This window comes from Perognathus longimembris, chromosome 3, assembly GCF_023159225.1.
Source record: "Perognathus longimembris pacificus isolate PPM17 chromosome 3, ASM2315922v1, whole genome shotgun sequence".
Lineage (NCBI taxonomy): Eukaryota > Metazoa > Chordata > Mammalia > Rodentia > Heteromyidae > Perognathus > Perognathus longimembris.
Window position 1 is genome coordinate 8,305,917 of NC_063163.1, and position 23,998 is coordinate 8,329,914.

Sequence of the window (23,998 nt, forward strand, 5' to 3'; positions counted from 1 at the left end):
ATTTAACTTAAAGCCTTTCACTTAAAGCAAAACTTTTGACATCTAGTTTATGTGATTTTTATCCAAGCCTGTAAGTGAAAAGGTAGTAATGTGGCTAATATCCCCAAAGGAAATGAGTTTGTAGCAGTAAGATAGAGGTAAAAAAGAGAGACCTAACATCTGTATTTGTCTTTGACAACTGGGAAACATTTCCTTATAGAGAGGGCATTGCTAACTCCACCAAGTAGAGGACATTTGTGCAAATGTGAGGAGACTCCTTTTCCTTGTTTGTCCTTTGTCCTTATATTGTGCCTTAGCCTTTGGAACCCCCTTTACAGTGCTTCATCTTCTGAGTGGCTCATGAACTTCACCCCCACTCTCCCTCCTTTCACTGTCAGAACTTAATAGATTCTGTGTGAATGATCTCAACTACATGTAGGTTCTTATCTGATTTTAAAAAGTCACACCATTGGTATAAATAGCTAACAGACTGATATCTGCCAAAGAATATTTGCATTTTAGAAGGGAGTTCATTAACTAAGAGTGATGCGGGGAGGGGGTTCTGGAGGCCAGGAGGGGGTTCTGGAGGCCGTGGAGCAGTTTGTTATTTGTTTCCAGTCAGCAAAATGAATGGAGCCTGTATGCCAGTTAAGTCTCTGTGTGACTTTAGATTTTTGTTTCAATTACAGGAGAGTCTGTATCTCATTTTTCTTAGGTCTTTCCCACATAGGTGACAGTTTCCATACTTGGTTTTCTGAAGCAATTTTCAGATGTTTAGTTGGGGAGGGCATGGAATTCTTAGTGATTAGCCTTCTCTAATATGTCTTGTCACCTGCAACTCCTCTACGGTTCTACCAGGAAGATGAGTTTAGGTGTCTGGAACTGTGATTTGGGAGGTTGACTGCTGTTCTTGTGGACCAAAACTACCTGTAGATTGTATTGGTGGACCTAAAATCCTGGGACCTTTTTTGAGAGGGCAGTATGATGTTGCTTGCACATTGAAATCCACAGCTTCTTGGTGTTCTGTGTGCAGAGTCAAATGCCACATTTTCAGAAGGACATAACAGCAACCAGAGGGAATCTAGAGAAGGGCCATGAGAATATCTGTTTGTGTTTATAACTACATTTGGCAGGTAGGAGTTCCTTCTGCCTATGTTCTCTCCCACAAGCCTTGTTCATACTTAACTATCCTGTACTTACAAATCTGGTTTGGAGATTGGGAGCAATAAGGCATAGAAGATAGGCTGAGTCTTCCATATTTGAGCTACTCCCCACAAATAAGTAGCATTATCTTAGACTGGTTCTTTTCTGCCAACTCCAGTGGAATTTCATCAGTTCTTTGCCAAATAACAGACGATGGTCCTGGGAACTTTGTTCCCTGAGAGCAATGCTGAGAATCTGCTTTCACTTTTTACCCTTAGCATTCAGCTACCTTTTAGGCCACACTGTTGTCTTATAGAGGATGCAGGCTGCTGTCCAAATCATACTCTCTTGTGACCAGTGTTGTAAAACAAGTGGAAAATCTGATACTTTGTGCAGATGTGTGTTTATCTGAAAAGTGTTGGGACACTGTCCAAGGGCAAAATATGCAAGTATGGTCTGAATTTTAAAAACAACCTCTAGTGCAACAGATAGTTAAAATTATTCATTTTTACAAATTCCAGTCACCCTCTTCTGTAAAACAAACAAATAAATCCCCAAACTGATGATGTTTTTTAGGGATGTTTATGTTATTTATGATGCAGCCCCAGACATGTAGGATCTCGCTTAAAATAGGCAATTAGAGAATTCACATGATCTGGAAACAAACAGGAGAATTCATCATTTAAAAAAAATCCATTTATTAGGATATTAAAATTTAAACTTATTTGGTCGAAATTGTTTTAGTGTCCTCTCCACAGTCACCTTTGTGTGTGTGTGTGTGTGTGTGTGTGTGTGTGTGTGTGTCTGTGAATCTGTGTGTGTGTAAGTTGCTTCTATGACTTGTGTTCGGGGCTGTGCACACACTCACCCCATGTGAAGAATAAAATTAATTAGTTGGAAAGACTGCTGAAGGAACTCATAAAATGTACTGGGTTTTCATTTTCAGGTACAGTGTGCCTGTACTTCAGTGCTTGTGTCTGAGTTTGGGTTGGGTCTCTTTTATCATGGAAGTAAAAAGGAGAGTTGATACCTATCTTCGACTTCCTATTCACCTTCTTCTCTGTGGCTAGGTGATTCACACAGAAAAACTGAGGCTAAGTTGCTTTTACCTTTTTTTTTTCTACTCCAGGGACTTGAGGGTTATGATCCTTTACTAAGCCCTTAATTGTATGCTTGGGATTGATAAAACCCAAAGTTAAACATCATGAAGAAGATGAATCTGGCTGTTCAGTGCTATAGGCCAATCTGATGGTTTAGGATTGTCTACCAGAATGGATAGTCTATATTGTCATGAAGTAATAGAGAACAAGCTGAACAATCCTGAATTTCTGTGCCTCTTGTTGAAGCAATGTGGTTATTAGTAGCTGCATGAGCTCCTGTTTTGGAGTGCTGTCTGTAAGTTCCACCCTGGGTGAGCTCCATGCTCCCCCACGTGTTTAAGTCTGTGCCCAGTACCTGAGTTACACAGGTAACTGGCACAGCTGCAGGCAGTTACCTCCTCCTTGTGTGAGGTCACATCCAATCACCTGGCCATACCTCCCACCTTTTCCTATATAATTCGGCTCAACACAGTCCTAGTTCTTCTTTCCTTTTCTCTCTTACTCTCTCTTTCTCTTTTCCCTTCTTCCTTCTGTGTCTCCCCACGCCTTCATCTTGTGTGGGCTGGCAGTTTGCTTTCTCCCCAGTAAGCTCCTCTGCGTGAACCATGTGGCGAGTTTCCTTTCCTTTCTGGTGAACCTTACGTCTGGTGCCATCACTTGGGAGGGGACAGAGTCAGGAGTTGCTGGACCTCCTCCTTCCTCTTTTCTTCTGAGGGTTAATCTACCTCCTTGACTGCCCCTCCTGGAACCAAACTGCTGAATGCCATAGGAACCTCACCTCCGACTTCTCGCCTTTACCATTGCTAGCTACGCATCCACCACATCATCTTCTTTCTACGTCTGGTGTGTGATCCCCGTCTACAGGTCCTCTGTTTGTTTGCCTTACTGGACTCCTATGTCCTCACGAGACTACTCCATAATGTCAAAACACCTCATAGCCTAGAAAATCAGTCTCAATGGCCCAACCTTTTGGCTTGTGCCCTCGAGAGTGCGATGTGGACTGGGTTCCAGGAACTCCCCCTCTAGGTTCCCTCTCAAAGGAGAGCCATTCTGGGTTTGATCTACTCCACAAGCCAAAGGAAAAAGTGGGCAGTTGTAGAGACAAGTATTTGTGGTCAATTCCTAATAAGTTACAGCCACTGCCTCATGAGACTTCTTCCAGGCTTCATTCAAGGACTGGTATCTACCACCAAGGGACAGCTACTGCTTGCCTTCTCCCAGAGGGGCCACATCTCCACCTTTTACCCCTAATGTCGACGCCCCTTGCCAGCAGGAAGTAGCCAGAGAGAGGTGGCGCCCTTTTTCATAATTATTAAAAGGCTGGAATGTAAGGTACACCCTCAGGAGGGCTCCCTGCAGATGCCCCCCCCCCCATCTGTTTAAGTCTGCACCCACTACCTGAGTTACACCTGGAGGCAGTTACCTCCTCCTTGTCTAAGGTCACATCCAATCCACCTGGCCAAATCTCCCACCTTTTCCTATATAATCCGGCTCAATACAGTCCCCACTCTTCTTTCCTTCTCTCTCTTATTCTTTTTCTCTTTTTCCCTTTTTCCTTTCCCTCTGTCTCCCCACATCTTTATCTTGTGTGGGCTGGCAGTTTGCTTTCCCCCCAATAATCTCCTCTGCCTGAACCATGTGGCGGGTTTCCTTTCTGGCTAACCTTACACTATCCTTACTGTAGGAAGAGTTTGGTTGGGTGAAGAGTCAGGAGGTTGGTCTAGAAGGAAAAGGTGCTGACCAAGACCATAGTTTCGCTTACCACATGTCTTCTTTCCTAATGGATTTGACCAAGTCTCTTGGGTTGGAAATTCTTGAAAGCATTTTGGCAGCTTGGTTTGGGTCTCAGCCGGCATGATTCAAATGGAAACCAAGGCCAGGAATATTGTAAGTGCCCCGGAGTTTAAAATGTGCCTTCAAGTGCTCATCACATAATTGATGACAGGCATTTTCCATTTTCTGTCTACCTTCAACAAACAGCCTTAGTTGGTAGCCAGAGGGTAAGTACAATGTGAGTTGTTAATATAGGGTGATTTCCTACCTTCAGGGCGCTTCCATTTCATTTAATGAGATGACACATGCATGTGGAGGCCTTGTTGCACTGTTTGGCTTTCTACCTACCAGGTGCCCATACTCTTTTCCTGGGACCCATACCAGCTGTTCTCATCAGTGACACACAAAGTCCACCAAGTACAGGAGGACAATGTCTGATTGTGTACTATGGTATTACTTGTATTACCATTCTAGTGATACTTGGGGGTTAAGTCAGTCGCCTCTGCCTTAGATCCTCGAGATAGAGCAGGGATTTGTTGTGCTTGCAGAGGGAATGCGGGTAGGGGGAGTGCTGGGCTAATACTACACTAATATAGAGCAATTTCCCTTCCCTGTGAGGTTAGGAAACAATGGGCGTCTTAACTTGCTCTCTTATGAGCCCCATGTGGAAGTGGTTTCTATTATATAACAACTATGCACAAAATGAGTGGGCAACTGGAGTGTTCCTGACCACCCAGGATTTGGATGAGCTGTGAGTCTGCAGTGTGCAGAGATGAGAAAAGAATTCCCACACACAAAAACATGGATCCTTAGAAAATGGTGTAATGTACATGTATTGAGGAAGAAAAGTGTTAAGAGAATGAAAGGTATCTGACAAGTATGTGATTTTGATGACCAACTTTCTGTTACATCATCACTGATCTTTAATTTCAGATGTGTCAAATAGGAATGTCATGGTCAACCAGGAGACATGTTATGACAGCCCTTGGAAGAATTCTTCCTTACAGATATTATTAGGAAAAGCATTTCTGAGGTGAGGGCTCCACAAAACTAAGTCTTCATTTAGAAATTTGAGTTGAGTGAACTCTTTCTTACTCTCCGTTTTCACGTTTATGTTTGTCTCTAGGGGTAGAAAAGCATGCCTAGTAACAAGTGGAGAGTGTAAAATGAGCTACAGAGGCCCTGAGTAATTTCTCTATGTTTCTTGAACTTCCTTAGCTGTGTGGAGCCCACAGGTGGTACAAGAAGGCACTCCCATGGAGTGCTCTAGAATAAGGGGTGCTCTAGAATAAGTGCCCACTGCTGGTCTGTGGTACAACTCACCATACTGTCAGAGGGGAACACTTTTTTTTTTTCCTGTTGACACAGTTAAGAAATGAGTGCACACATGGAATGTCTTTGGATTTCAGAAGATCTAATTTTTATTGTGTGGAAAGTTGTGCTGTTTGCTTTACTACTATCAAAGAAAATTCTAAGTCATTATGCACACAAGACAAAGGAAAGTGAAGCAATAGGTTATTCCAAGTCAGTAATTTATTTAGATGGATTATTGGAATATATGGGTGAAACAAGGAACTGTAAGTCATAGTCCAAGTGGAGTATAAAGTATGTCTGAAGAGTTAAAAAGCTGTATAGCATTATCATTGGTCCTTGCTCACCTTGGCTTTAATAGGTAAAACGTAAGTCAGCATTAGTGAATTGCTGTTAGTCAACAGTTCATCCTGTCTACTCAGGATCTGGAAAAAGATCCTGTGTGACCTCTGACATTGTCCTCTTGTGGTTTGGCCCCGTGGAGATGGTGTGAGGACAGTAATTACCAGTAGTGTTACTCAGGGATTTGTCCTCACCAGCATCCTGTTTCTAGTTGATCTCATTTACTTCATTGCTTTAGCCACCACCTGCCTATACATGGCCCCCTATATTTGTATCTTAGCTCTGAATCTCAATTATAACTCAGCTGTGACCACATGGCATTTTCTACTTAGAGCTGGCTAATGGCCTCCCATTTATTTCAAGTTGAAGCACAAAATTCTTAATTATGCCTACAAATACCAGCAAGGCCCAGTGTGATCTGCATTCTGGAATTGTTGCAGGTCAGCCTGAGCAAAAAGTTCACAAAACTCCATCTCAACAGCAAAATCTGGGTGTAGTGGCTTGTGCCAGTCATCCCAAGAAGCATAAATAATGAGATTGCAATCTAGGCTGGCCCAGGAAATGAGCCAAGACCCTGTCTCAGAAGTAAACAGTAAAAAGAGCTGGATGCATTGCTCAAGCATTATTGTGCCTGCATAGCAAGTGTGCAGCTCTGAGTTCAAATCCCAGAAACCTCCTAAACAACAACAATCTCTATATAGGGTCAAATATCCCTTTTAGGATAGTAAAATCACCCTCTAGTTGAGAAACACTAGATAGAATATCTAATGTTTTAGGTTATGTTGGTAGTACAAAGGGTTAATGATCAAAAGCAGCCACGGTAGTAGAACTGAGAGCCCTTAGCATTGGAATTACAGGAGATGTTATGTGTGCCTGGCTTCTCTTGGGACTCAGGTTAATAGCCATTCACTAGCACCTGGCTAAATGAATAGGCTTCTTTCATGTAAATTATTTACTTTTTCCTAGGAACAATTTTTTTCTTCCACATTTAACTGCCCCAAAGTTTCTTTGAAGTGGATTGAAGGCAAGTATTAACTCTAGTTAACAAAAAAAAAAGCAGTTGCCCAGTAGATAAGTTGTTTATCAGTCTTACAATGAGATCCTAGTACAGGGTGGCTCAGGAATTGGGATTTTATAATCTCATTCTTGGTCTAAAACTTTATCCTTGATGATTTCCTAGGAAGTTTGTAGCTAATGAAAGGATTTACCTTAGAATAATCATTTTTATTACTACATATACTGTGAAAAAGAAGGGTATGCTTTGGCTGCAGGATGTAGCTTTCTTCATTTTGGCCTCATCTTGCGTGTTTCTTCTCTTTCTTCCTTTCCAGTGTCTCCCTCATATGCTGAGTTACTCCAAAGTCTTGCTGTGCTCCAGACACATCACTATGTTCTTTCAACATGCATGTCTTTCTGATGCATAGTTTGCTTTCCCTTGAATGTCTTTTATCTTCTTCATTGCTACACGGACTCTTGCCTGTCCTTTTAGGTCACTGCTTTTCAACTGTACTCTACCACACTGAAATCTTAAAAGGACCAGCAACGTAGAGGGCATCTGGGAACTTCTTAGAACACAGGTGTTCAGTTTGCATTCCACACCTATGAATCAGACCTACCAAGTTGGGGGCGTGGGAGGGGAGGCTGACAGCAGCTTAGGAATGGGTCTAGGGGAGACCTTGGTGCCTTAGGGGAACCCCCACCCACCTCCTTGGCTAGATCTCCCTAGAGAGGATTAGAGAGGGGCCTGGCAGTCTGTGTTTTAACAAGCTCTCTCAGTGTTCCTGATGCTGTCGAGTTTGAGCAAACCACATTTAGATACCATTCAGATGACACCTTGTCTCTGAACTTTTTCTAACAACTCTTAAACTGATAGTCATTTCTCCTTCTGTGGCATTTTTTTTTTTCAGTGTAGTGATTGGGCAAGGTAGGATGACTACTGCAACCAAATTATAGTAGCCTCACACATAATATGTTTATTTACTATGGGATGTACATCGGGTGGTCTTGCATGCAATGATTATGAATTGAGATTCCTTACAGTTGTGGTTCTTTGTCAGGGTGGACTGGGGGAGGGTGTCGTCTCTAGATTCCCTGCATTAAGCAGACCTAAGGTTGGAGAAAGAACAAAGAGTTGAGCAGCATGTTTTATGACTAGAGAGAGACTTTGTTTTCCTCTCCTTTGCCTTGAGCTTAATTAGGTCATTTCAACATATCTGCCAAGGAAATTGGAAAATGTGTTTTTTCTTTCTACCCAGGAAAAAGTAATAGAATTGGGCACTATCTATAGTCCCCAATTAATGAAAAGCCTATACCTGTGTGTGTGTGTGTGTGTGTGTGTGTGTGTGTGTGTATGTGTGTGTATATATTTATACTGTTTATATAATTATATATATTTATACATGTAATTTTACATGTCCTATTAGATCCATTAAGAACATGGAAAGAAACACATCAAATTGACTATATTTCGGTAAACCTAGTAAAAATATTTTTCAACTGTAATGAACTATTAATAAAGTATTTTACATCACTTGGGAGGTGTATAGTCTTTGAAATTCAGTGCACATAAACACCTTTAGTTTTTGACTGGCCCCATACTGAGTATTCCCACAGTAGCTACCATGCTGGACAATGTGGGTCTAGTCAGTCCTTGCCACAGTTGGTATTGGTAAGTGGGTATGGTGGCTCACACTTGGAATCTTAGCTACTTAAGGAGGCTGAGATCTGAGGATCATAATTCAAAGTCAGTCCTCGAGACTCTTATCTTCAATTAACTACCAAAAAAATCCGAAGTGGAGCTGTGGCTCAAGTGGTAAGTGCTAGCCTGAGTAAAAAAGCTCAGGGACAGCACCCAGGTCCCAAGTCCAAGCCCTGGGACCAGTACACACACACACACACACACACACACACACACACACACACACCCTTTAAACCTCTTTTAGATCCCTTTTCCTCTACTAGGCTGTGTGTTATTGTCTCATTCCTTTCACAGCAGTCCATAGTTAAGAAATACTCATCAAGTGGCAGAATCTATGAATAGATTAATGATGAGTAACTATAAGAGAATTTTCTTTTTGGTTCTTTTGACACCTTGATGAAAGTTTCTAAGTTGTTTTTTTTTTGTTTTTCAGTGAATAGAATGGAGTCATAGAGTATGGTCAAATTAGTGTGATCATAGTGTCAGTTAACTATATGTATATAACAATGCATAACTAATATTTGTCACTAAATTGCAGAGGTGTGTGTATGTGTGTGTGTATGTGTGTGTGTGTACGTGTGTGTGTGTACACGTACACACACTGGGGCTTGAACTCAAGGCCTTGACACTGTCCCTGAGGTTTGTGCTCAAGGCTAGCACTCTACCACTTGAGTCATAGCTTCACTTTTGGCTTCTTAGTGGTTAACTGGAGATAAGAGTCTTACAGACTTTCTTGCCTCAGCTGGCTTCGAAATGCAATCCTCAGACCTCAGCCTCCTGAGTTGCTAGGATGACAGGCACGAGCCACCAGCACCCAGCTGAATTGCCGAGTTTGAATGGAAAAGAATTTGATTATCTGATGTCTTCATTTTTGCGGATGTGTGTTCCTGAGGTAAGTGATGACTAAGATATGGCATACCAGCTCTTGGAATTTGAGACTGTCAAAGTTTTGTCACTTTAGCTCTATGGTAAAAAGTATAGAAGCCCTATGTAGTATGTGCTTTAGTCACTTCAGAATGAGATTTTTAGGAAAGTGTTGTTGAACACTGGCTTAATTTAGAAATACTTACCTGGATGTCATGAAACACCTATTATCCCAGCACTCAGGAGGCGGAGGCAGGAGGATTACAAGTTCTTTACCACCCTATATAAATGCCACAATATAAATAAATGCCACAAAAAGAAAACTTGTTTTGAATTTTTTTATTTTACTGTTTTTTTCTTCAAGTCTTATATCGGAATAGGTGGGTTCAAGAAAGTCACATGAGTACAGTAGGTAGTCTGAGAAACAGATTATACTTGAAAGGAAAATAAGACTACATTAAGCTTGTAATATTGTCACTTTTTTCATTACTGGTCTATTTGCACTAAGTTATGGAGGAGGTGTATGGATGATGTGACTGTGGCATTTTATTCCTTTTATGGTAGAGGAAAAGGAAATCCTTAGAATGAACTTTTTTCTAAACAGATTTCTTCATTGTTGTTAGGGTCAGTCACAAATCTGAACTTGAGTGAGAGTTTGTAACTCTGCTTATAAGCAAGGAAGATGTTTGTAATGGGACTGTGGGCAACAAAACATGGGGATTAGTTTTGTTCTAGATTCTATTGGGAAAATACACTGCTAATAAAGGTCTTATATGTGATCACACCATTGGAAATATTTGAGAGATGTGTGAGGCTTGTGTTTGGTAGATCTTACAGGTTTAAAAAATGAAAGATATTTCTTCTTGGGGGTGGCGAAGGAATTTAGGAGGAAGAGGAGGGCTAGAAGAGTCCTCCAAAATTTTCCTTTTTCAGTAAGGTTAACTAAGTAAGAAATGACCAGTCATGAATGAATGGAAATCTTAAAGCTAAGGTGAAGTTTTAGCTTCAGTCTCCATTCTATTCCATCTTGCCTTTAAGCCAAATACCTTCATCCAGGTCATACCTGTGCTTAGATATTTCTGGGCGCCTATCCATGTTTTCTTGTAGCAGGTTTGCATTGTGGGTGTTCTTTCTTCTTCCTACTGTATCATTTTAGGATAAGTATTTCCAAAACACAGATGAGCAGAAGCCTACAGCATAGTATCACCTAGGGAGCTGTGAAAAGTGCACATCCTTTGGCTTTAAGATTTTAGTTCAGAAGGTCTAGGTGGAGTCTAGAATCTGTTACTATTACTGTTTTCTTCACTACTACTATTACTACTGTTGTTATTTTAAACTTCCCCAAATAGTTTGGTGCAATGGCCAGTGGTGGCAGCTGCATTAAGACAGGGATCTTGCACTACCTCATTTTAGCTGGAGGACAGACTAGGAAGACATTCTTTGGGACTGAGTATTTGGGGCCTGGTAAAAGAGGAGCTTTCAGGCTGAACCATCAGAGGTGAGCAGGCACCTGATATCTTTGAGTTCAGGAGGAGGTGGGGAACATTCCAAATTGACAATTTCTGGAGAAAAGGTGAGGCATGAAAAGGCAGTGTTCTTTGTGCAAAAGTTCAGGGCAGGGGTTTCGGGAGGGGGTGTGGTCCAGGGCCTTGTCTATCCCGAAGACAATGTGAAGGCTGATGGCTAAGTGTCCTGCCCTCATCCTGGCACTTTTCTCTTCCCCCATCCTTCTTTGCTTGCCTCCCTTCCTCCTGTTCTGTAGAGCTAACATGAAGTTCTGCAAGAAGCCTGGGTATTTGGTCTTTAGCACTGCAAAATACTTTTGTGTGTGTGTGTGTGTGTGTGTGTGTGTGGAAAAAGATCAAGCCAATCATGTTAGATGTATTTACGCACCTCACATCTCACATCTGGATGTGCTGTACTGTGTGATGACGCATATTTTGATTTAGCAGCAAAGAACAGGGAAGCTTTTACATCAACACCATCATCTATATTGGCGTTTTCAACTCCAGCCACTATTATTAATAAATAGCCTACTTATGATTAAGTTTTTTTGGTTTGTTACATATTTTCAAAAGCATTGGAATATGACTTCTCAGCAGATGATTTATTCAGGAGTAACAATGAATGAGGCTCCTTAACCCTGTCTGTGTTTTCTATTCCTAGATGATTTCTTAAGGTCACACAGGAAGCCAGTCACCATGAGTGTAAAGGAAATGGAGGCAGAACAAGAAGGGAGATCTCATCTTTGCTGCAGCTGATAATATCTTATTGGAGGGATTTTTTTAAGGAGGGGACTTCCCAGTTATTGTTAGGAAACAGGTATTACTGTACTTAATCATTGTTTTATAAGTGCAAACTAAATGGAGCCAGAAGCACTTAGGGAAATGCTGCAGTCCCTTTGCGAAGTTTCTGTATGGTGGACTTTCCCCTTTTCCTTTTTCTGGAAGTATATGTCCAGGATTTGCCTCATGAGAGCTGCCCTCTCTTCTCTCCTGTGTGATATACATAGCTGATTGCCATCCTGTGTGCCTTCTGGGAGTAATCAGAGCGATGAAACTCCTGCCTGCTGCTTGTTCCATCTCTGTTATCTATAAATCACCATGGTCTACCAGCTTTGCACCTTGTAAACCCTAATGGAACTTGCCTTAGGTGAATTTAGCAGATACAAATGGAGATTTTACAAAACCAATAAACTTAGAAAGTCGTAATCTGTGTTTAGAATGCTTTACTTAGGAAGAAAATATCCAGTACCTTTATTTAAAAAAATAAAAAGTTTAAAAATGTTATTCACACTAATAATATATTCTCTAGCCCTTAAACTAAATATTTGTGATAGAGTTAAGAAAACTATCACTCATGAACTCCTGTGAGATTTGGTTCTGTGTTAAGTCACACAAAGGTGGGGCTGCTTCATTGTTTTTTCTATCACTACACATTTAGGCATTGCCTGCTCTGTATAGCACTGTGCCAGGCATTGGGGACAAAGCTTCCCCGCCTCCTCTTTTAGCCCTTAAAGCTGCCAAGGCAAGATTAAAAAAAAAAGTCCAGCACATGACTCCAAGGATGGTTGAGGCTGTAGTAACCCACACTGGGGGAGTAGTTTCCTGAGAAAACTCCAAGCACATTACGTTGTGGTTGGCCTTGTAAATTTCCACATCTAAAATAAATTATTGACAGACATTGCTGGCCGAATTACCACGATCACTATCAACATATGTTCATAGCTTACAGACTTACTCTTGGTATCCAGAGCTTAAGAGCTCTATTTCCAGACCAGGGGGATCTCGAGTCTTCTGTGAATTCATTTGACAGTGGACTCAGAATACCTACTCTGCTTTTCAGGTTATGGAGAGAGAACAGTTAATACAGCAGGCCAAACCACTGCCTGCATTAAGCTGCTTCTGCAGGTAGAAGGTCAGAGGGCGTGAAACAAACAAGAAAGTGCAATACAGCACGCCAGATGGATGGTAACAGAAGCTGTAGGAAAATCAAAGTGGGAAAACAAAATCAAAGCAGAGGAGGTATGGCTGGAGCTTTGAGGCAAAGCCTTCTCTCCATGCTGGGGCAGTCTGTTATCCACAGGTCTCTCCACATCTGGAAACAAGGACTTCCTCAAGACTTGTCCTCCCAGGCTATGGGCTTATGAACTGTCAGCCTCCCCTTCAGTTCATTCTTAGGGAGTCTAGCCTACAAAGTACTTGATAAGAAGGAAATGTGGATTCCATCTTTGTGATTATTTGATGATGAAATCTCTAATGATAAAAAATAACCCAAGCGAGCCTAAGGTTTTAAAATTATTTTTAACCAGAATGTATTATATATTGTACTATTTCAAGAACCCTCAGGGCTTTGAGGCAGGAATTCCCCACTTTTGCCACCCCCCATCTCTTCTGTCTTCCTGTCCTTTTTCTCTTTCCTATTGGAGTTCCTGACATCTTTTCTTCCCTTTGCCCAGCCAACCAATAACAGAACATGTTGTGGAAAATCTTTAGTCATATGCTCCTTTTTTCAGTTTTTCTTAATTTCTGCTACTATTTCTGATTACAGAACAAGAGAAAAGGAATGATCACTTGGGAATAGAGATATAAACACACACAAACATATTTGTGTCTGCTTTCTTTTGCCTTATAGTTAATTATTATATTTTAAATATCCTTTCAGTTTCTTAGTTGAGGTAACTCAACTTTGAGTTGAGGTAACTGATATTTATTCCTTAATAGTTATTAGCTACACAAATACAATTTCATTGGTGAAAACAAGTTTATTTGTACTGTTCAAAGGCTTAGTTGTACTGTTTTAAAGTACACCTTTGTACCAAAAAGTGTTTTGTAGGATGACATTTTCTTAGCTAGGGCATAGAGATATTTTATCTGTTAGTTATTCATTGGGTTTTGATTTGTGAGTGGTTTAAAATTGCCGCCTTAACTTAAGCCTTTAACAAGTGAAAATGTGTGTATATTTTTGCAACATTTTGGGTTAAACTTTAGAGTTAAAGGTGACCAGTGGTCCAACATTGACATCAGAGTTCAGTGACACATTTTGATTGGAGACTCCAAGCTAGTTGAGATGCAGTTCAGAGATGGGCACCAGTGGCTCATGTCTGTAACTGTAGCTACTCAGGAGGCTGAGGCCTGAGGATTATTGTTTAAAGCCAGCCCTGGCAAGAAAGTTTGTGAGACTCTTATTTCCAGTTAATGACCAGAAAACTGTAGAAGTGGTGCTGTGGCTCAACGTGGTAGAATAGTAAACAGCATCTAGGTCCTGACCTCAAGCCCCATGACTGACCCCCCCCCCTCCAAAAAAAAGATGCAATTTAGTTTCACAGAACTTTCATGGGAACAAATGTAATAAAAGGTAGTGTGCAAAGCCCCTTAAGAGAGGCCACAGGATTGCCTAAAGGAAGAGTGAATTCACCCAGAATGGGAGATTAAGGGTGGTTTCTTGGGTGTGGGACAGGAGCAAGGTTTTCAGCTTCTCAGAAGTAGATAGAATTTCTTACAGTAGGAAGAGGACAATGAGGTCATAGGGCCTACAGTTAGCCTAGCTTATTGTCAAAAATTGCCCTCAGAACATTTCTTGAATTGCCCATACAGTTTTCATGGTTTTGTTTGAGTGTCCAACCTGTGTATACTCAAATGCACATTAAAACTTGAGGACTGAAGCCATGTTCTGAAGCATTTGTTCATCCTGTTTTGGAAGTACAGAATCTCACAGGGATTCCTCTGGTCTGTTTTAGCATACAGATCAATAAACTTAGTACATGTTACTAGATGTGTTCATTATTATAAGAGCCAAATTGGGCAGTGTGAAAACACTTCATGTTGGACAGTAGGAGTTCAGTGATATTTTTGGAGGTTGATCCAGAGGCCCGGCCTATACCTTGTTCTTAGAAATGTAAAGGAAAACGTAGCCACCCACTTCCTGTCTTGAAATGGCATTTCCTCTAGTGGCTGAGCTGACCAGATGTTATGGTCATATTCTTAGACCTCAGTCTCAAGAGCCTTTTAAAGAAACCACATCCTATTCAGAGGTTTAGGATCTGAGGATTGAACCTTGTCCCTCTGAAGTTTTAATGTGTCCTTAATGAGAAGTATAGAACAGCAGCAGCACTTTGAATGCCACGAGAACTTTCCTAATGGGACAGTGGACAATAGCATCTCCATTTTCCTAAGCCCCAGAATTTCCATCTTTTCTGACTTAGGCCTACTTGAAGGTGATAGACTAGAAGATTGTCTTGCTCTCAGAATAATTCAATACAATGCTCTGAGATGGGTAAGGACAACTGTGTGAATTTTACTACTGTAAATTGAGAGCCTGCGTAAATCCCTTGTGTGCCTTTTAAAGATTTACTTGCCTTAAAAGCTTGGCCTGTTTAATAAAGTAAATTATGGAACTTTTAATTAAGTAAATTGTGTTTGCCTTTCTTACCTGGCTGCCTTAGCATCCAGTTAGAAGTTTTTTCTTGACTACAAAAGAAATATAAAGTCATCATTAATTTTTATTGAAAAATACAGGAAACTTTCCAGAAGATGCTTGGCTCAGAGCCTGATCATGTGGGTGTCAGATGGATGTTTGAAGGCACCTGTCATAATCTAGCAGCAAAGAGAGAAGAATAGCTGGATTTTAAATGAAACTATTTTTGATATATTACAGCAACACTATTGATATAGCATTATCCTTTTTAGATGATATACCCAGAATCTTGAATTAAAACTTATTTCTTCAGATTGGAATAGCAATAACAGCAGCTACCACTAAGCGAACACCTTCTCTGTACCAGCACTTGAAAACCATTTAAAGACCTTTTTACCATTTCACTAAATTTCCTTGATGGGATTGAACTCAGATGCTGCAATTACGGATAATTGCTTCCTGGTCAGGGATCCGTGTTTATCTTTTTTAGCGTCTGAACACAGAGTAGACTGCTTCACGAGTTTAATGACTATGAGTGTGTATGGTAGATCTATGTCCACTGTTTTATATGTAGCCTTCTTTACATACTTAAGTTCCCTGTGCCTTACTTTCCTCCTTTGTAAAAATAGGGCTAACTGTGTTACATAAGAATTATGAAGATTAAATTAGTACCTTTGTGGGCATTGAACATGCATTAGGACACATTTTCAAATAAGTGATAGACTTTTAAGTTCTTATTTCTTACATAATACCAGGCTGTTTTGCCTTAACAAATAGGCTAGCAGTTTTCCTCCTGAGTCTGGGAGCTTAATGGTGACGGAATAGGAAGAAGTCTGGGCAGTTGAGAACTCTGTGAGGTACTACAAAGGCTTTCGGGTTGTTGCGCAGGCTATATGCTTCTCTTGGGCTTCATGGATTCAATGCTTGCCATATCCTCCTTTTTCACCTGCTGTGTATGATGTCTAAGGCATTTCTAAGTTTGATTTAGTTATTTCAATCCTACATGAATATGATTCAGACCCTATTCTTAGGCCTTATTAGCTTGGAATATAGCTTCAGTGAGAGAGCCTATGTTACCTTGAAAGATTACCCAAAGTTTCAAAACTGAGTAGCTTTTAAGAAATTATAAAAGCCACCTTAAAAAAAAAAGAAACGGACTTGTTGATCACTTGTAATTCATTACTTGACTGATACCTCACTCAGGACTCCTGGTGTTTTGTGACAGAGGAGAGACCAGTCATCACAGCTCTGCCCTGCCTGGAAAGTGAGGGTTTGTATTGGTATCTCGTATGCTAGCTTTCTCATATTTCCTGGGGTATACTGTACCTGTGGCATCCATATTGCTACATATTGTTGTTTACCGTTTCTGCTTCTCACATGTAATTCAGTGTTTTTTTAATTTCAAGAAAATAAGCACAAGAATGAAGTGAGGGAAGTTCTGCAGCACCCTAGAAAATATAAAGTAATATTTAAATAATCTTTCTATCTTTAAGCCTTCTTAATAAATCTCTTCACACTAGAAGATGATTTTTGAAAAAAAAAATCACACCATTAGTATGAGGAGTCAATAAAACTGACTCTCAGTTGGATACATTTTGGATATTATCACTGCTGAACCATGGGATAGTGACCTGCCACCTGTGCATGCTTTTGTGTGTGTCTCTGTTACTTCCACTAATGTGCCACTCAGACTGTCTTTTCATCTTGTCTTCCCTCCTGGCTCCTGAGCTCCTTGAAGGAAAAGACATTTTGCCTCATATTTCTGTTTGAGCCTCTTAGTCCCTTACGTCGATACCAAATACATATGGTCAAAGGAAATGTTCAGAGTAAATGCTTTGTTAATTAAGCATACTATGGTCTTTGTTACATAGCATAGTAGATGCATTAAGTTTTGCCTGCTGCAGTGTGTTGCACAGGGAAAAACTCTCTCTCCTCTGGCACCTCATGGGAACACCCTTGCTGGTTGCTCCTTCTGCTTTGATCATCTGCCAAGCATTTGGTGTTTAGCCATAATACAAATGAAAGCATTCTGCAACTATAAGACTCTCAGAGCAGCCAGGAAACCTAGCTGACTCCTGAGCTTCAGATTGGAAGTAATTACGAGGAAGTCTGTGACTGGTTTTCTTTTAAACACGGCACTGTTTGAATTGGGATTGACTAGGCCCACACTGTGTGGAACAGACACAATGAGGCTGGTCTTTAATGGAGAGACCGTCCACTGTGCATTGTTCAGTTTGGGGTTTGTTTTTCTCTGGCCAGTAAGCAGGAGCCTCCCACTTTCCACGCAGTAGTAACACCCCTGGAGGGCTGGCCTTCACTGTCATGCCGTCCCACCCTGCAGGCTCTGCAGACCCAGCTAGTGCAGCTGACCCCTTGTGCCTGAGAGGATAGTTTCCCTTCCTTCCCCAGGCCACTGGCATGTGTGAGCCCTGCACAGCCAGGGACTTGCAGCTGTCCTCATCACACATTTTCTAACGTGTGCCTTGGGCAAGAATGCAGGCTGAGAAATACAGGACAAGCAGTAGAAGTGTCAAAAAGGAGCTGGTGATCGAGTCTCCCCTGCAGTACAAGGATGCAGTACAAGGAGAGGTGGAAGCGGAGAGCCCAGGCCCAGTGCTGGTAAGAGGGTCTTGTCACCAGGCATGGCTGTTAGTGTGTGTGTATGAGCTTGGCACCTCTTGCCTCCATTTGGCTTGAAAATGCACTCTGTCTCCTGTGAACTCTATTCTCTGTCTGTCCCTGTAGATGAACTTACAACTTACATTTCACCTGATGAGGAAAGAAATGTTGATGTTTTGTGGCTAAGTGTGGTTTCCAGAAGGCAGCTAGCTGTACAGAACAATTATGTTCTGTTCAAAATGATGTCCCACCTAGCTGCAGAGGTTCCAAACATAAGCCCTGGGCGTATTTTAACTGCAGCGGTAGGGTTGAACAAAGGAAGATGTACTTTGCAAAATTAACCCTTTTTCTACATTTTTTATGATATTGAGAAAAGGAGGCAGGTGCCAGTGGAAGCTTTTTAAGAATTGTAACTTGAAATGACATGTGTTCTCTTTGGTTCATTTTATCAGGAGATGTTCCTTGAACAGAGCAGAAAAGATTGTAAGCTGTGAGCCAACTACAGAAAAGTTTATATTCTTCTTACTATTAGCTAAACTTGAGGCAGTTTGGACAAAGTCAAGTGTTTTAGTAGACTTTGTAATGGAGGAATGTGAGAAATGATTGTGTTGTTATCAATGAGTAGGTTGGCCTTCTCTCTTGGAATTTCTTCAGTACAATATGAGCATATAATTTTTAAAGCAAGCTGCAAAAACGACCAACATGCACTGCAAAGGGGACAATTAAGCCTTTCAAATGATCTGTTAAAGGGATTATAAACTAATACTTAGTGATTTTTCATGTTTGGTTTTAGTTACTTAATTTACAATTTTCTGTAAGAATCTGAACTTAATTTTCCCATTAACAATTTGATTTGGACTGCTTTGCTTTTTTTCCTGTGATAAGAGAGATTACTTTTGATTGTATTGCCCTCAAAATTCTGTTGCTAAGCTATGCTGAGAAAGTCAGTAAAGTAAGATATTCTTTCTCACAGCAGATTTTCAACTCAGAGGTTTAGGTTTCTTTTTGTTCATTCTTTGTCATATACTATTTCAAAATTACGTTCGTTACCTTAGATTCCTTTCTGCTACTCGAATAGCTCACTTACTGTGGACAAGCTGTATAGATTGAACTGCTTAATCTTCCTAGCTGATGTAGTATGTACTTTCTTGGCGGAAGTTTTGTGGTTTTGGTTCCCTGGTGAATATTCTTAAGAATCTTTTGTCAGTGATTCTCCAGATGTGTAGAAATATGAGTCTAGAGGACTGAACTGTAGAGAAATGTCATGTGATTTCTAATCACATAGAAGACTTAAAAATTGATTTTAGGGCTTAAAACAATTGCTGCTTATGTTGCAGTTACTTGTTTAGGTCTGTTCTCACTTCATAGTTCCGTAGGGAGGTCCATTTTTACTGCCATGGACAGGCTGTCCTGGCTGCAGTGCACTTGGAGGGACAGCCCCACAGGCTTATTAGAGTATCTGGCAGGACCAGTCTCTCCAGTCCAATGCACCTGCAAAGGTATGAGGGAGAGGAAAGGGATCTTTGATACTGCAAGATGCTTTTCTTACCTGCTTCCGTTCTCCCTTCCAGCCAGGTAAGCAAGATAAGAAGCACTGACCAGATAGGAGAAGACAGGATATTTAATCAGGGCCTAGGCCCAGTAAATAAGAATCCCACAGCTGCTGGGATTATAACTTGTTTCTCAGGATGATTTTTCTAAAGTGTGCAGCCATAGCCATGAGATGTATTTGTTGAGATGTTATCATTAGAATAATGTCAGTTGGTCGTGGGCTTGGTGAGAACCCTTAACTCTATAATAAGTATGGGTAATGTACTTTATTCAGAGCAGGATTTTGAGACCAAATTTTGCTGATTTTAGTTTTAGGGCTTCAACAGATAAACTGTACATGGTTTAGACAGGCTAAGCATGATTCTCATCATAAGAAATGTAAGCCAGGTGCCAGCAGCTCACACCTGTAATCCTAGCTACTCAGAGACTGAGATCTGAGGATCACAGTTAGAAGACAGCCTGGCCAGAAAAGTCTTCAATTACACACCAAAAACAGCTGGAAGTGCAGCTGTGGCTCAACTAGTAGAGAGCTAGCCTTGAGCATAAAAGCTCAGGGACAGCACCCAGGCCCAGGATGTCACAAGGGGAAAAAAAAAAAAAAAGAAAAAGGAAAAGAAAAGAAGAGGAGGAGGGTAAATAGCATAGAAGTAGAAAAAATGTGCTTTTCTCCTTACTCTCTAAAAGTGGGTTTTCTCTGTATAATTCCATACTTTGTCCTGTGACTATAAAAACATACCCAGCTCTGCATATATGTGCATGTATAATCTATTGTTGAAATATGAATAAGTAAAATAGATTTTCCCCATTAATTTCTGCCAGAACACATAAAAATCATATATAGCTTCATGTCATTATTTTTAATGGTTGTGTAGTATTCTACACAGTTTTGTTAGAAGTTTCCTCTGGTCCTTTTCTTTTTGCTAGCACTCTGCCACTTGAGCCACAGCGCCACTTCTGGCTTTTTCTATATATGCGGTGTTGAAGAATTGAACCCAGGGCTTCAAGTATGCAAAGCAAGCACTCTACCATTAGGTCATATTCCCAGCCCCTCTTCTTGCCCTCAGGTTTGGCAATAATATATTTTATCCTTTGCCTAGACAACATTTAAGGTTTCCCTGTACAGCCTCTGCTTGTTCATGGTTAGAAAAGTCAGTCTCCCTCTCCCTCTCCCTCTCCCTCTCCCTCTCCCTCCCCCTCCCTTCCCCTCCCCTCCCCTCTTCCTCTCCCTCTCTCCTCTTTTCTTGTCTTAGACAAGATCTCATTATGTAACTCAGACTGAACTGAGTGCTGGGATTACAAGTATGCACCACCATGTCTAGCTGGAAAGTCAGTGTTTTTAAGAGAAGTATGTGTTTAGGCATCATAAAGTTTCAGAGGTGGTAGAGTTCAGCTTACAGGCACCTAAGAAGGTGGGTTGTGTTCTCTGCATTGTATAGCAAATAGGGGAGGTCGTACATGGTGAACCTTCCCCCATTCCTGCCCAGGCTTACTGCCAAACCTTTTGAAAAATGACTTTATACGCTATGGATGACTAAACAGATATTCAGGACATTCTTTATTTATTTATTTATTTTAGGATATTTTTTTTTTTTTTTTTTTTGCCAGTCCTGGGGCTTGGACTCAGGGCCTGAGCACTGTCCCTGGCTTCTTTTTGCTCAAGGCTAGCACTCTGCCACTTGAGCCACAGTGCCACTTCTGGCCATTTTCTGTATATGTGATGCTGGGGAATCAAACCCAGGGCCTCATGTATATGAGGCAGACACTCTTGCCACTAGGCCATATCCCCAGCCCTATTTTAGGATATTCTTGATGTTAGTTACCCTGCTTACATTTGAATACCTATTTCTGATCCCCAAACTCCATAAAGTAGTTCTTGGCAGTAATTCATTCTAATTGTTATTGTCCAGCCATTTAGAGGAAAAGGGTGTAGCCTCCGGAAAGAATGGCCCAGTTTGAGGTAATTTTGTGTGGCTCCTTGGTTAGGTTGTTTTTGTGAGGCAAGTAAGGCCACAGCACAGGTCTTAATTGGGAATTTGGGAGGCTGGAAGATTAGGAAAGTAGAGTTGACTTTCCCCATGTAAACTATACTTATAGGTCCACACAGGTGGACTTTTGAAACTTGCCATTTTTAAAACTATCTTTTTCAGAGACATCTTTTTGATTTTTCATATTTTTATGGGATCTTGGAATGTTAAAATCTGAATTTGAGTTCTTCAATGTTTGAGTGAATACATGACTGCTCTAGCAAACCACTGCCGGTGCCAGATGTAGGGAGGATGGGAAAGGGCTTGGCTGCTGGTAGGACGAAGCCTGTGTGGTGCTTAAGAACCTGCTCCTAAAGAGAGGGAAGGAGACTAGAAGAGCCCCTGTCTCCAGAATTCTGTTTACTCTAGAAAGAGCAGACACAAACCCAAAGCACAGCATATGTGCAATGATCATGTTGTTAATGCCCTGTAAGACTTGAGATTACTGTGGCTCAGTTAATTCTATTATGTTTAGAAAGCTGTTCAGCCCCATGGGCTTCCCTGTGTCGTAAAAAGTAATGATGTTATGTTAATGTTATGTAGTATGTACTTTCTTTGTTTTCAAAACATTGGCAGGCTTGGGAAAGAAGTTTCTGCAAGCATTGTGTCATGACAACATCACAGGCAGCAAAATCAGGATGTTTTACTTCTTCAGAGCCTTCCCTGAATGTTGCTTGCTCCTCTTTGTTTATTGATCAGTTTACTTCGTGTGCCAGGCTCCCCGGACCCCACCCTGGGATGCAAAGGCCTCCCTTTCCCCAAACAATGGGGAAGGGGTTCACTCCTTAGATATGCTTTCACGTGGCAGTTTTTTTTTGGCACACAGTGTTCATCTCATTAGTCCTTTCCATGCACTTAGGCAGATAACACTAACATCAGTAGCAGCTTGGAGAGGACATGGTGCTTTGTGTGTTTAGCACCTGCCTCTGACCCAGGAGGCTTTGCAGCACGCATGCAGAGTCCTGAGCACTGGATGAGTGAGTCTCCTGGTGCACACCTGTTTTATGTAGTGGTCATGGGAAAGAATCCTTGTGAAGGGCATGTTTCCATAGTGTGGGGATGAATCTAGTAATGGTACCAGCTTGCCACGCGGCCCAGAGGGAGGAGTTTCCACAGCGGTGTGCTGTCATAACATCAAACCACTCTTACCTTCTGGGATTCTTGCTTGCATAAAAGTGTAAAACCTGCTTCGTTTTTTTTTTTTTTTCTTATTTTGTCATTAGTGTGGAGTCAGAATATTTGGTCACTGTTTGTTTATTTTATTTATTTATTTTTAGCAAGCTAGTCCTTTGCTTTTTATTTTGGTTCAGTAGTAGTAAAAATTTGTCCCTTGTTCCATGGCATGCATTATTTGATGCTCATTAAATGCATTCTTTCCATGAACTCTCGCAGTTGTGTGGGTCAGGTGCTGTCCCTTTTCCTCTTCCCACAGATGAGGAACTAAGCACAGAGTTTGGATAATTTGCTCAAAGTTGCACATTTAGCAAGTGGCAGAACCTGGATTGTAATCTTCTGGTCATCTTCTAATACGTTCACTAGACAGGTGCATAATTTTTAACAACAGTTAAAATAGTAGGGCTAATTATGGTGATACATACCTATAATACCAGCTGTTCAGGAGTGAATATCAGGTGGATTGCAGTTTGATACCAGCCCAGGCCAAAAAAATAGCAAGACTTCATTTTTAAGCTAGTTATGGCGATTCATGTCTATAATCCCAGTTATGCAGAAAGTGCATTTAAGAGGATCATAATCTGAGGATGGCTTCATACAAAGAGCTGGAGATCCTATCTGACAGATAATTAAAGCAGCAAGGCACAGTGAATCATGCTTGGAATCCTAGCTATGAGGAGACTGAGATCAAGAAGAAAGAGGTTTGAATCCAACACAATCCGAAAATAATTTGCAAGACTCCCATCTCAGCAGAAAAAGCTAGGCCTGGTATGTCATACCTGTCATCCTACCTATAGCTGGAAGCATAAGTAGAAGCCAGCTAGGGCTCAGAGCAAGACTTTATCTCAAAAAATAACCAGAGCAGAAAGGTCTGTGGCGATATAACTCAGGTGGTAGAGTGCCTGCCTACCAAGTATGAAGCCCTAAGTTCAAACTCCTGTTACCACATCTGCTGGAAACAAACAAAAAAACAACAATATGTTCACTTGGGCCTGATATTGGCAATGGAACAATGAATAAAAGAGGAAAAAACAGTTCTTAAAAAACAAACTTAAAAGTTTTTAGAGAAAGGCTGTAGGGCACGGCTTGCAGCCTTAAGAAGCAATCAGCTGGCCCGCTTATTTTCCCAGCCCTGGAGCCCGGTGGCTGTTAGCCCCGCCTGCCTTCTGGGTCCAAACGGGAAAGGCTGCTCTAACTGGCCCAGCCTCAGGACCACGTGTAGCCAAGATGGCCGCTGGTGGTGAACCCAGAGGTGGTCCTGTGGCCCAGATTTAGGCCGCTCTTGGGGAGGTCCTTGGCCCTCCATCCTTGACGGACAGCCCTGGCTGCCAATCATAGCCCCTAGCTAGGTGCGCTACACCCCTCCCCTTCTTGGCGCTCTCTGGCTTTTAAAAGTGTGACTCCTCCCTGAGTAAACCTGAGACTACGTGCAACTTTCTCCCTGACCGTCTGATTGTCTCCCGCCATAGGTGGGGCTGGGTGTGTGCGGTTCGCTGACTCTTCAC

At 41.4% G+C, this 23,998-nt stretch overlaps 1 protein-coding gene across 13 annotated transcripts in view; it reads left to right on the top strand.

Annotated features, from left to right (window-relative positions):
- Dock9 (dedicator of cytokinesis 9) overlaps positions 1–23,998 on the top strand; it is a 260,684-nt gene that overhangs the window by 77,124 nt on the left and 159,562 nt on the right. For 2 of the 13 annotated variants that reach the window (XM_048341153.1, XM_048341156.1), the window contains exon 1: positions 17,028–17,745. The exons of 9 other annotated variants lie outside the window; for them this stretch is intronic. In XM_048341153.1, the coding sequence (XP_048197110.1) occupies positions 17,620–17,745 (126 nt within the window). In that variant the 5' untranslated portion in view covers positions 17,028–17,619. Of the gene's footprint in view, positions 1–17,024; positions 17,746–23,998 lie in introns of those variants that run through there. 2 more of the 13 variants (XM_048341157.1, XM_048341149.1) reach the window with 2 other exon arrangements.